The 14,331-nt window shown below is 45.6% G+C and overlaps 1 protein-coding gene across 6 annotated transcripts in view; it reads right to left on the reverse strand.

Annotated features, from left to right (window-relative positions):
* Positions 1–2,037: 2,037 nt before the first annotated feature.
* Positions 2,038–14,331, reverse strand: part of sardh (sarcosine dehydrogenase) — a 135,138-nt gene continuing 122,844 nt past the window's right edge. For all 6 annotated transcript variants that reach the window (XM_069183264.1, XM_069183262.1, XM_069183260.1 and 3 more), the window contains exons 19-21: positions 9,462–9,630; positions 7,122–7,257; positions 2,038–2,821 (exon numbers count right to left, since the gene is read on the reverse strand). In XM_069183264.1, coding sequence (XP_069039365.1) covers positions 2,696–2,821; positions 7,122–7,257; positions 9,462–9,630 — 431 coding nt within the window. In that variant the 3' untranslated portion in view covers positions 2,038–2,695. The remainder of the gene's footprint in view (positions 2,822–7,121; positions 7,258–9,461; positions 9,631–14,331) is intronic.

A 14,331-nucleotide genomic window follows, 5' to 3' on the forward strand; every position in this document is an offset into this window, starting at 1 on the left:
TTTACAGGTAATGGGGATCCCCTCCACCACCAGTGTGCAGCCCCACCTGGATAATGCGACGGCAGCCATAGTGCGCCAGAACGCTCACCACACATCAGCTCTCAGTGGGGAGGAGAGCAGAATAATGAAGCCAATTCATAGAAGGGATTATTAGGAGGCCATGATTGGTAAGGGCCAATGGGAAATTTGGCCAGGACGCCAGGGTAACACCCCTACACTTTTCGAGAAACAACCCTGGGATTTTTAATGACCACAGAGAGTCAGGGCCTCGGTTTTACGTCTCATCCGAAGGAGGGCGCCTGTTTACGGTACAGTGTCCTCGTCATTTCTTTCACCAGCACAGGAATATAGAAACAGCAGCTAACGTATTCGAGGGTGGCGAGATGTCTTTCTGCTAGCAATTACCGTTAAGAGACTTGGCTCCATTTTGGGAAGCAATTGCTGCCTTTGGTTTAAAGCGAACTGCCACAGCCCTGACTGAAGATCCGGGGCTTGGAATAAATCAAAAACTTCCACTCATCCGCCATTCGCAAATTGCACACGCAGCGCTTACTGAGGGATTTCCATTACACAGAGGGAAGAGGGCTCTGTCAGACACTGTCATGAAGTATCGGGTGTTTAATATGCAGCTGTTGGAAGTCTTAAGTCAGTCAAGGCCTTTCTTGCTCTAGGTACAAGTACTAGATGTGGGGAATGGAAAAGCGCTACAGTTGGCAAACTTTAATGCACAAACTTACCAATTACCATTACGTGCCATTTTTCCCCCGACTCAAACGTACCTCCTGATATTCTAACCCAGACCCGATTTCAAACCTGTAATCATGTCCTCCATGGAGATTCAGACCCTCCCTCCTTCCTCTGTGAAAACAATGGTTCCCTGGAGATTGGGAAAGACCAAGGGCCTGCGTCCAATGCAGCTGGATTCAGAACCGGACCTTGCGACTTGAGCCGGGGAGCCACGGGAGTCATTATGGATCACGTGGAAAAGGGGAGAACATGATAAGATGGGGCGAGCCCAGCTCAAGTAGGGGTCCGGTGAGTCTTTGACTCTTGGCTGATTCACAAAATGTGCATCAGGCTCTCCAGCAACGTTTGTGCTTTCTACTCCTGTATTTAGCACAGGCTATAGGAGGGGGCCTGATCGAGATTTAGAATTCCATAACTTCCTGCAAAAATACGGCGTTTTTACCGAACACGGCGAATTCCAATGCAGTACTATACTATAACTAATTTGAAACACACATTTACATTTATGGAAGTAGAGCAAAAGTGCTTAAAAGGCATATGGACACATAGAGGGATATTGCAATGTAAAACCACAAAAAGGCTTCAAACAGATAGGAAGCCATTCTGCTCTTTTACACGATGTGCCTTCTTCCCAGGTGGCCCCATGATGGAGAAGAGTTAACATCCTGCAGAGCTGACAGCATTTCAATCACGTATAATATATCAAGGCCCATTTGTTGAGCTCGTCAAAGGCTTTAAAGTGGAGGATGTCATTTGCAACACTAGATAAGATCAGTGAGCTGTTCCCTGCATGGTGTCCCACCGGAGGTAAAGGAAAACGGGACAAAGGAAGCGCTAGAGTCTCATCTCAAGCATCAACACAGAGCACAGTAGTAAGCGGGTGGAGCCAGAGGCAGATGGAGAATGTGGTTATAATCTATCCTCCATCACACTGCGCTGGTTTACTGTAGCACTCCCTGCAGGAGACACCAGCTCCGAACTGCACCTCCAGGATTCTCTGCACGGTTCGCTCCACAGGAGGAAGGCCTTCAGGTCATTTAACATGTAAACGAGCAAGCGTGTCAGTAATGTCTCCCAGGTGTTTTTTGGTTTTTGCAACACAAAAACGAGTTGGATACTCCTCCTAAACGGGGGCGAAGAAGCAGCACTCCTTCACTCAGACAACTGCATGAATTGTCTCTCTCTTATCAGGCTGGAGACTAATAATCCCTAACAAGATGGGATGTAAAAAACATGGACCACAGAGTATATATATGTTAAAGATCAATAATTAAAGGTATTTACACACAGTTTCACAGTTTCCTGCATTATTTTAATTGCTCATTGGTTCCCCCCTTTCACACTTTTAAAAGCAATTTGCCAACTATGGATGTTCACAGAGCAAACAGTCAGAGGGAAAGATTTAGGTACAGTAAGTGCTCTAAACCCTGGGACAATTCTAAATGCAAGCCCAAGAAACCTAAGAAATATTTCGACTAAGCAAACCACACTGAACCTACCTATGGGGGGATACGTTTTTACTTACAACATCCACACAATTTTCCTGATACTCATTTTAAACATAAATCACAACCAACCAAAGCAGGTGAAGTAAGACATGGACATACTGTACTGTATGCTCATTTAACAGTTTTGCACCATTTTGACTCTTAAGCCTCTTATTAATGAAGCTAAATATTTTGCCTTTGGAGCAAAACACAAGTTCTGTACCACCACCCCCACCCCCACCAATGGATTAACTGTACAGTAGGCAGTTTGCCCACAGCAGAAAATATGCCAGCTGTTGTAAATGGGGAGAAATTGGAAAAACTGGAGATGATAAGGTGGACCAGGTAGGTCCTTGTATCGTTTTCAGGCCAGGCCAAAGCGCAGTGAAGTTGGTGGTCTCATCTCAGGGAGGGAACAGTTATCAGACTTCTGGCCGCGCACCCTTGTTGGAGTCGAAGCCTCAGTAGATCCCTTTTACTCTCTTGTTCTCCGGGTCGAAGGGAGACTTCAAGTGTGCCACGGCCTCATAGGTCACCCCCATCCGCTCCAGAGCGAAGTGCCCGTTCCGTATAAAGTCGGGAGAGACCTGAAACGGGGCCGGGGAAAGGAGTCGTTTCAAAACCCCTGCAGGTGCAGATCGTCCCCCCCGAAGAGTCATAAACTAACACACACAACACCCGAGTCCTGAGAGCAGTTTCCCATGCTGCATCAGTGCTGCGGCTCAATTCGAGCAGACTCCCGGCTGCCAGTTGCTGAGACAGCAACAGAGGTTGAGGGGGTTGTGTCCTGGAGTTAGTGTAACTTAGTGTGTTATGAGCCTTTTAATATGACCACTGTGCACAAAACACCATAATGTACATGTCTCCCCTTTTACAGTTAATTAAGAACAGATGATCCTGAATGGTCCAATCTCATTTGTAACTGGTTTTATGCCCTTCGATCTTTAATTGGGGAAAAAAATGTCTTCCTGCTGTAACAATTCCATGCAATTCTCTGTACCCTCCTCCAATTCTATTACTACTTCTATTACACAGAAACTCCCAAGAGCCACTGCCTTCCTGGGGCTCAAACCTTTCAATTTGCCTTTGCCGATGAACAACCTGTAAGGTGAGCAAGAGCTATCTACCTCCATATCTGACGCTGTGTTCCTCTGCATGATAACATTTTCTCAGGCTAACAGCTGCACCTGTTAACATTGTGCTATTGTTATCGATGTTTTATGGAGTGATCTTCCATTTCATTGTTTTGTCTTCTGTACAGCAGGTCCCCACTGATTTATTTAATTAAATAAAGGAAGAGGAGGAATGTCTTGGTTATGCCACCTTTAATGCTTGCTGTTTGCATCCATCTGACTGGAGAAGGGGAAGATTCCCCCATTTAAAGCGACAGTTATAGAGAAATTAGCCGTAATCTAAAGCTGCCTTGAGTTATACAATGCAGTCACTGTAGGAAATAGGAGGCTTTTCAGCTTCCCATTGGAAAAAGGGAATACTTGACTAACAGTCAATTATATCTGTGATGCTTCAAACAGCTGAGTACATTGTTTTGGCAAGGGGAACAGTTTAAAATAAGCAAATTAGCATAAACACTTCAAATGAAAAAGATAGTGACAGCACACATCTAAACGGTGAAAGCAGGTTAGTTTGTCTGCTGTATGATGAGCCCGGTGTGGTGATGTCAATTCCTGTCAATCCTTTGTGCTCTCAAGATGGGGGTGGGCCCTTTGACATAGTGGGTTTTCCATTAGCTCAGCTTGAAGTGCCCAGTGACGGGTCTGAGACTGCAGATCAAGCCCATTCTGTGACTTGGTAATGCCAATAAGATCAGCATGACGAACTTATGATGTGCATCCTCTGCTTCATTTCCCTTTGTCATTATGGTAATAATCAACACCTCCATTAAAACCATTTCAAACCCTTTAAAGGTTGAGGATTCCAGCAGAGCTGGAGCACCTGAAGACCGCCTCGCACTTCTCCACTGAGGTCTTCAGCGCCGACCACGCGGCCGAAAAGAACAATTCTAACTCGCAGTTTCATTCCACAGATAAACAAATTAAATCCACTAAAAAAAACGGACCGAAAAACACAAATCAGACCAGGCGCGAGCAGCTTAAATCCGGCAAATACCTATTTCGAGGACAGAATGAATGATCGGTGGGTTAACGTAAAGATCATAGAACATGCATGTACCCCTGTGAAAAAAGAAGCCTGTTCTGAAGTTGCCTTGAAGTACATCAGAGGTCCTTTTGGGAGTCCTAGCAGGCAACATTAACATGAAGCAGCCTGGCTGAACATGCAATGGGCAGCTTTAGATAAGATACAGAATTAAGAAGTCCTGAAGACACTGCAAACCTCTGACCTTCACTCCTCCCTCTCTCTCTCTCTCTATGGTGACCTGTCGCTGCTCTGTGTCATCATGTCCCCAATGTTAGCGTGTGATAAAAGTGGCCTCCATTCACCTCTGCCAGCACGGAAAGCTCCCATCTGTTCCACATTTAACCTGAGAAGCTGTCACAGCCTAGCCAGCCAGCCCACAGCAGCTTTCAACGGGTCTTCTTGGTTGTTTTTTTTTAACCGTGTACTGAAAATAGCCAGCATTATCTAACCAACCTACTATTGCAGATAAATGTGAGGGGAAAAAAAAACACAAAACAAAACAGGGTGAGCGAGCTTTCAAAGTTTGATTCTCTTGCCCCTAATTAGATTAGCTGCAGCAGTTGCATAACTCACACTTTCCAGGATGTTTTTTCTGACAGATGCACCAACACCAGAAAAATTGAACAATGCTCAAGTTCCACTTTCTCAAGAGACTGACTGTCCATGTGGATTGTGAAATCCCCACACTTTCAGGAGCACTGTCTCCCTTTTCAGCAATGGAAGTGTTGGACTATTCGCCTCCCAGAATTCTCTTTGTTTCCCATGTCCTCTTTGCCGGCCCTTCAGGTTAATGACCTCAATATTTCTATAGAAATGTTCGCCCATGCATCTACTTGCTAACTACCTCTTCCAGTTCAGGGTTGCTTGGGAGCTGGAGTCTGTCCCTGCAGGTAATGGGCACAAGGCAGGGTACACTCTGGGCGGGACACCAGTCCATCGCAAGGCAGGCAGAGAGACACGAACACACTCACACCAGGGCCAATTTTCCCAGAAACCAACGAACCTGCCAGTATACCTTAGGGACTGTGGCAGGACACTGGAGCACCCAGAGGACACCTACGCGAACATGGGGAGAACATACAAACTCTATACAGATAGCACCCCAGGAATTGAACCCAGGACCCCAGCTCTGCAAGGCAGAAGTGCCAACCACTGCACCACTGTGCCACCCACTACAGAAATTTCCCTAGAGAATTGGGACTTTACATAGACATACTGTAGGTTGTCAGCAGAAGGCCCTAGTGTTCCCTTGAGGTCTTTCTCAAGCCACAGTACTGTATATGAAGCTGTTGCAATGCTGCTGCTGTGGATAAAGTGCAACATTTCCATGACCTCTCCTGTCTGAGGAAATCTCCACGCCTGTCACTTTTCATAGAGCCGGCGTCTCCCCCCCACGAATGCGCCACAAGCCTGCCGTGAGATTGCTTTCTCTCTCAGAACGGTACAGAGTGGACCTGCGTCTTCGAGAGCTGCTGATCCAGGCGTCTCCCTGGGTCTCTGGTACAGATCTCCTCTACGACAATTAGGCTCCTGCGCACAGTAAACTCGATGCTTTTTTAACCGAACTGTCTCTTGGTGTGTTTTATTATTCAGAAGCATCCCACACCAAACTCTTCTTTTAAAGGGGAACTGCAACTTTATTTTCATATTTCGGGGTTCGAAAGAAAGCAACGAAAGCAATGGAAGTAAAATGGACACAGTAAACTTTTAAAACCTCCAAGTTACATCACAAAATAACTGAAATTTCCAGGTGATGTTCTGCGATTCAGAACGAGGTAACAAAACATCCAGTGAGGTGAAGCAGCCCTATTACACTGTAAACAAACTGGCTTATGAACACATCTCTTTTAATCCAACAGAAATATTGCTCTCAAATTTGAGTCTGTTTTGTCGACAAAAACTACTTGTTAACTCTGCATGCAGCTCACATTGAAACATTTCTGCAATGAAATGCCTGCTGCAAAACCTGTACTCATTCACTCGCGCAGTACGTTAGTTGTTACAGTGACTAGTGAGCAGGAAGGGCCGCATCACACTGTAATTCTCGCGAGCTCTGGAATTTCTAACATTTTCCTATAACGTCAATGAATTTATTTTGTTGCCGAGATGCGATAACTGGTCTGTAGGAAAGAAAGGGGACTGTAGTTCCCCTTTAACACAAATAACAGCTGATTCTTCAAAATAATAAAAAACACACCGTCATCGAACCGACAACCTCCTCACGAGAGAGATCGGCCTCGGCCAGTCTCCTGTGACCCGTGTTCCAGACGTACTGGTAAAGGAAGGAAATGCTCCCTTCCAGAATAACAATTCATTCACCCTTCCCGCTCTATAAGATCATGTCCATCCTTCCCAATACTCTCATCCCCTGGTCGATAAATACCAACTGAAAGTGGCTGACTGGCACTATGATCCGACATTCAATTTTTTGTTTATTATCCCTGGAAAGCTTCTTGTCCCAAGACATTAAGCCCTCTGCAAAGTCACGAGCTGCCTGCAGAATTGCACAGCAAAATGAAGAGTGATATTCACGATGCTGAAATGCCGAGACTGCATGTCAAGCAATGAACCCTATCAATAACTCATCGTTAAACAGTGCTGGCCCACATTTCCACCGTCTAGGGGAACACGAACCCACAGGACACAAATACAAACCAAGGGAGAGCACAAATTAAAACTGAGAACAGGCAAGTGCCACTGTGCACAGCGATTCTGGGAGACGATACTCACAACACCGCCCTTGGGGTCCCGGATATATCCGTAGCCAAGGGTCTTGTCAATGGCAAAACCGTAATCTGCTCTGCGCAGGTGACCAACCGGCTCCCCGTTCCTGAAGATCGCTTCCAGACCAAACATGGGAACTTTCCTGGGAAAAACGGAAGAGAAAGGGAGCTGCTGTATGAAGCTGGCTTGTAGACGACGCTGCACAATTCCCATTTCTGTAGCAGATCTCCCAGGGTGCAAGGCAACCGTCTACACATTCTATGGGTCTAAGCCAGTGTCAAATCCTGAATGAACAGAATTGATCTGATCAATACACGCCCCTGTTCAGTTCAGTTTATGCGCCTTGTGCACAAGTGTAATTAAATGCTTATTTGCAGGCACAAAGATGTTAAGGAAACCCCAAAAGAAACAGAACAGCAGCTAGTTAAATAACATACAACTTAAAAAATAAAAGCAAGTCGGACAAGCAGTGCGAGAAGAGGAAAAAAGAGTTCAGTGTGAGTCAGTGGTAGGGGTAGGGGTTCAGGAATCTTGCTGCTTGTGGGAAGAAACTGTCTCTGAATCTGGACGCTCCTGCCTTCATGCTCCTGTGACGCTTACCAGGGGGAAGGGAGGGGGGGGAGAGTGATGATTGTTGTCCTTAGCAATACTTCCCAACACAATCACAGCATCATCAGTGACCTAAACAGGAATATCGATGGGCACTGCTGACATTATCCGTGTTGCATTGCTGCCCTGAATTATAACATAACGTAGCGCTCTCCGGTTCATGTGGGTATGCGCCCTCGCCACTGCCGCCTCAGGTCGGCCCCCCCACCGCTGGGGACTCGAAACCCGGGCCTCCGGCGTCACTCAACAGGCACTCAGCCAGCTGAGCTAAAGGGAGATCTCCCATCAGCCCGGCGGCTGAGGCTCCCAGTATTCACAGGGAAGGGCAGTGACGTCACCGCACTGGCGAGCCGGCTCGCACAACCTGTAATGTCGGCCATACAATAATATTTACACTTTGTTTCCCTGGATTTCTCCACAAGTAAACAGACTCCATTTTCAGCTGATAAGGGATCGATTTCCCAGTTGAGCTTGCCGAAATTAATTCCCGGAATCCGCTCACGGCAATGCCAAAAATCCCGCCAAGTCGTCATCTGTGCCGGTGGCTTTATTACTGTTGTCATGAAGGGAAAACAAATCTTAAGCAAACATTTGCATCCCCTTTGTTAGCAAAGCTAACGTGAGACGGCTTTGAGTAAAACCAATAAAAATGGAAAAAAATACAGTCTGCCAGGATTATAAAGACATTTCAAACTGAAAATCTGTTGCATTAGTGCACTCAAGCGACTTTTATTAACCTCCTAGTTTGTGGGCTTGATTAAACATTTAGCTGTTGTTTTTTCTGTGCTGCTAGATCACAGCATTTCCACCGGTAAAACCCTTTTACTCTGAGAACCGAGACGGCTTATGTTGCTGGTTTTTGTCTTGGTCCAGATCTTTTTTTTTTTAAATTAAATCCTAAACCGAACCGACAAGTTGCTGGAACCTGTGCATGTCTGACCAGTTTCCATTACGATAGCTACAGTTATTTAGTAGTAGCTCAAAAGGAGACATCCAACCTATTCAGAAACTGATAGCAGGAGATCAAATAATCCCTAATATTAAGTCAATTAACAGTTCAATTACATAAGTGAGAGTTTAGCTGGAATGAAAACTAGTAGGGTTCTCCAGAAGCAGGTTGACCGTTTACATCAGTATTAAAGGTTCCCTCTATCTGTTCTCTTAATAGCTTATCCAGGAGAGGGTCACAAGGTTAGCCAGAGCTAAGCAATAGGTGCAAGGCAAGATACACCAGTCCATCACACCCACACACAAACACACTCTCACACCAGGGCCAATTTTACAGCTGTACCAATGTGCCTCTGGACTCTGGGAGGAAACTGGAGCACCCAGACGAAACCCACGCAAGCATGGAGAGAACATCCTTGTACAGACTCCAGGCAGACTGGAGGAACTGAACCCCAGGAATCGAACCCAGGGCCCCAGCTCCGCAAGGCAGCAATGCTAATCACTGTGCCATCATGCCAGCCTCCTGACGTTCCTCCCCAGTACAAAGCACAAAGACGGGATCCCCAGATCTGTGTAGGTTTAGATGTCTCTGGCAAAAGAAAAAGTAAGAAACGATCCAACTCCCAGGCTGGGAGCTTGTGACAAGGGGTTGGCGGGTCGGGATCGGAAGTGAAAGTCACCCTGCAGAATCTGCAAGGACAAATTGTGGGAGGAGAGGTACCGAACGCGAGCGGGTAACTTGCCCCCGCCTCCCCTCCCACCCCCCCTCCGCTGTCCCCAGGACTCAACTCGTTGATGGTGAAGCAGACGATTCTTCGCCGCAATCCCTCGGCCTTCTGCTCCTCCAGAGCCCGTCTGCCCAGGAAGGGGACGGAGCCCTTCAGCTTGCAGGTGAAGGCCAAGCCCGCCTCCAGGGGGGTGTCATCTGGGCGCAGGTCGGCGTGCCAGTGCCGGTACCCTGCAGGGGGGGGGGGGGAGAGGCGAGAGGAGACGCCAGATCTTTACAATCATTGAAGGACTGACTGAGCTCTGTGGATACTGTAACCTAGCAGGAACAAGCAAAGGTTTCCCTGCGGGAAAGAGAAGAAAGGTAAACGCAACGTTTCGGCTGTGGAGCCTTCTTCGGGTGCGAGAAAGACAGGGGAGTCAGCAGAGATTATATAGCATAGGAGAAGCCGGGAGAGTGGCGGAGGTGGGAGCAGGGGGAGAGGCAGAGAGGCCACCCAGGTGGTCCGAAGTCGAGAGAGGTGAAGAGAGGGGGTGAAGTTGAAACCTGCAAATGATCAGAAGGAAACGAGGCAGTCGTTGAGAGAAGAAGGGAACCTAATTTCAGGATAATTTGGGTTTGGGATGCCTTTCTGTGACGTAGCGTCCTTGACACTGGTGGTCAACAGAACTGGATTGACTCTTTATCCAAGGTGAACACCCGAGACTCCGTAATTCTTGGACCACGTTTTGCAAGAGCAGGAATCACATGTCGAACCCTCTATGGACGTCTTGTAGAAAACAGCCAGTGTAATCGATTTTAATTCTGTAATTCATTAAAGGGATGAGGAGATGGCTTCTTTTAAGACCGCTGTTTCATTCAGTCATTTAAATGGTCACTTTGAACCCAGTCTGAACCTAGTTCTTTTACTCCAAGGCCCAAAAAGTGACAAATTGTCTAAAGCTCTCGAAATTCCATCTGCTTATATTCCTTGGGAAAAACACAAATGGTCTAATTAAGGCCCATTTGGACCCAGCTGACGTTTCTTCAGTGATGTACTTATGTTAATGTCCTTACCCTCTTATTAAAGGGAAGTGGGTCTTGTAGTTTTATTACCCAAAATACTGATGGGGTGTATACAAGAGTTAATGGAAGACGTAGGACTTCTTCCTAGTCAAAACCAAACTGGGAAGATTGCTGGGTACATAAGGCACTACTGTATAACCTGAAGATGTCTCTCATATCTTGACAGAGGAAGCAACACACATCCACTGGCCAAATTATTAGGAAACCCTACCCAGCCAAATGAGTAGACTCTTGAGACGATAGACCGGCATGTCTTGCTCTGGCGATAACAATCCCAGCAAACCATTGCCCTCACCACCACAACTGCAGTCTTTGAGCCGAACCGGACATGGCTGGAAAGATCTCAAAACCCTGAGGAATATTCAATGCCATATCTTTTTGAAACTGCTGTTTCTGTTCATACATTATCTGGGGGTGGTGGCTCCTAATATTGTGTTCAATGAGTGTACCAAGCCTGTTCTGTAGAGCTATGAGTGGGAGGGTTCTGTCAGTAACTGTGAGTGACTCATTTTCAGTACCTGGTCTGTTCTACTGCAGCTCCTAAATCCTACAGCCCTGTTTTATTCTCAGCGCTGCGGGCTGTAGTATTCGTGAGGAAATTACACCCACACAGACTTTAAATATTTCATCCAAACTTTTTACATTTTTCCTATTTAAAAAAAAAGAATAAATAGACTCTCTCTCTCTACCACTGTCAGCTTCGGTCTTTCACTGGCCAGTAAACACCCTCACTCTTACTGAACAGTTCTAGAAGAAAAGCACCGTGCATCCACTTCAGTTCTGCAGATCCAAGACCTGCCTGAAACACCTGGTTCCAGAACTCGGGACATCTGGCTTTTCTACTGAAAACAGTGGCGTTTGAACAAAAAATGACTTTTGGAAGTTCGTTTTGAAGCCCCAAATTCTGGAGAACTCGGAACATATAAATATACTCAGAATAAGTACAGTATAGGAAGTTGTTCTTTAAAACTGTAAATCTAATTATTCAGTACAAAACACAGAGAATTATTAACCGTGTTTTGAAAGGCATTAGGCCCAAAAACTTAGAGGCATTACCAAGAAGGGAGTCGACACACATCCTGACATTTATTTTATAGTTTGCACTGCTTGCATTTCAACATCTACTAATTACTTCTGCCCTAGTGTGAAGGTTAATGCTGTCCAATTAAATAAATCCTATCAATAATATAGGCAGTATGAAAACACATCTACACAGCAAAGAAAGGTCAGTCTTACTCTTTATGTACATGATGATTCGTGGAGAAAACACACATTCGTATAATGCAGCAGCTACCAGGTACAACAGTAAAATTAGAGCTGCAATGCTATTTTTATATTTTGGGGTTAGAAAGAATAAGCACTGATGAATGCATTTCAAACCGGCATAAAAGTAAGATGGACACAGTAACTTGTTAAACAATTTAAATCACAAAATAGACAACATTTCCAGGCCTGCACAGTGCCAAATTCTGCGATTCAGAACAGGGCAACATATAGTACGAATCCATTTCTTTTAATCCAAGGGAAATGTTGTTCTCAATTTCAATGGTTTTGCCATCAAATACTGCTTATTTGTTAACTCCGCATGCAGATCACGTTGGAACATATCTACAGTGAAATGTCTGCTGCACTACTGTACCTGTACTTATTCATACAACCTGTACTTATTTTTGTACATCGCATTACATTACAGGGTGGAGCGGTGGCTCTGTGGCTCAGGATCTGCGCCTGTGGCTGGAAGGTTGCCGATTCAAATCCCGCAGCCGGCAGAGGAATCCTACTCCGTTGGGCCCCTTGAGCAAGGCCCTTCACCCCAGCTGCTCCAGGGGTGCTGTATAAATGGCTGACCCTGTGCTCTGACCCCCAGCTTCTCTCCCTGTCTGTGTGTCTCATGGAGAGCAAGCTGGGGTCTGCGAAAAGAAATTCCTAATGCAAGAAATTGTATAGGGCTAATAATAAAGTGATCTTATTAGTAATTACAGTGACTAGTGAGCAGGAAGGGTTGTATCATGTCAATTTTCATGGGAATTCTTGCTCTTGCCTGTGGCGAGTTCAGGGGTTTGCGACAACATGGGGACTTATCCTGCACTTTCATGAAGCTCCCAATTTTGTGCTTAATTGAAAATTTGTAAACTTTTTATATACTGTTAATGAATTCGTCTTGTTACAGAGATTTAATAACCTGGCTGAGAAATGGGGACTGCAGTTCTCCTTTAAATGAAAGCACAAAGGTTAGAAATATGAAAATGATCCCCAGACAAATAGCGATGAAGTCAGAATGGTTCTCTGAACCGAGAACCCGTCTCTGTGGATATTTCGCACTGTCTGAGCAAGAGGTCATACCAGCAATTCCAGACAGAATGCAGATAACGTTGGTGCTAATACAAACTGACTGCTCTGAAGTTTTCAGGTTACACTTATTTTAAGCAAGAAGTTGTCTGGCTTAGTTTTCCGTGACATTACCTTATACATTTTTTACACATGGTTTAACACATAGCTAACAAGGTCATCCCTTGTCAATTGTATCAGCTTCTAAGGTAGAGAAGCAAACAGAAGTGCATCAGTTTTCCAAGTCTGGAAATGCGGTTTTAGAGAATGCGCTGGCAGTGTTCCCGCATGATGCATGTCAGATCAGTTGGACAGGACTGCTTGTGCTCGTGTTCATGTGTTACCGAGTCACTAGAGGCTTTGGTGGACTTAAAAGAGATAGGGGTTTTAAACAAACAAAAACCGCAGCTCTTCCTAATGTGAAGGCCAATTCAATATCTGCGGGAAAACTTTTGACTGACTGATATCTTGCTTTCAAAGTGAAGGGTAGAGTTTGAAACCACAAATAAACAGTTCTTCTAGTACGGTCTGAGTCTACAAGAGCCTGGGGAATGACTACATACATTTCAGCTCCTCGTCTAGGAACAATATGACAGCAAAGATGTACCTGTAACTGTGTTTTTTCTCACTACATGATCGATATTTCAAAGCAACTTTGGAAAGCCTGTTTCAATCCTCCCCATTTTTATCTGTAATATTTTAGGAAGCACCATGGTTAATTAGCTGAAGAAAGTGCTCTACAGGTCACACTCTGGTTAGGGCCATATAGATACTGTATGATCGTAATCAGCTGCAGAATAATTATGCAGGTCTCCTAGACCAAGTGTTGCCAGTCTGGAGGACCACACACCTGCTGGTTTTCATTCCTGCTGAGCTTGAATACTTAATTGAAGTAATAAGTTAACTGAGAGGAATATTTGCAAGGTTTCTTTTTCACGCAAACACTTGAGATTTTACGTGGTTCAAAGGCAACCTCCACCTTGCTTAAGAGCTGCAAAGGAGTCAACCAGTTCAGATGAATCCTATTATTATATCTACAAAGAATTTAAGGAGGCCTTGGTTAGAAAAAGGAACCAGCAGGTGTACGGGCCACCAGGAGCAGGTTAGGGGACCCCTGTCCTAGAGTAAGATAAGAGTAAGACAAAACTGCCAGGCCATTTCTTGAAAAGTGCAGGCGTGTTATCCCAGCATCCTTGCTGAACTTCCCCCTGGCCTTTAGCAATCATGGCCTCCTTATAATCCCCATCTCTGAACTGGCTTCACTCTTTTCTCTTGCCCACTGAGAGCTGGTGTGGTGGGGGCTGTACTGGTGTACTTTGGCTGCTGTCGCATCATCCAGGTGGGGGCTTCACATTGGTGGTAGCAGTGGGATTCCCCATTACCTGTAAAGCGCTTTGAGTGGAGTGTCCAGAAAAGCCCTATGTAAGTGTACGGAATTATTGAGTGTTCCAGTGATGTCGTTGCCCAGGACTCTTTTGAGCCTTTGGTGCAGTGGCGCCACCTGCTGCTCATGAGGAGCTGCGCGCGCCAGGCGCCCAG

The sequence above is a fragment of the Lepisosteus oculatus genome, chromosome 24 (assembly GCF_040954835.1).
Source record: "Lepisosteus oculatus isolate fLepOcu1 chromosome 24, fLepOcu1.hap2, whole genome shotgun sequence".
Classification (NCBI taxonomy): Eukaryota; Metazoa; Chordata; class Actinopteri; order Semionotiformes; family Lepisosteidae; genus Lepisosteus; species Lepisosteus oculatus.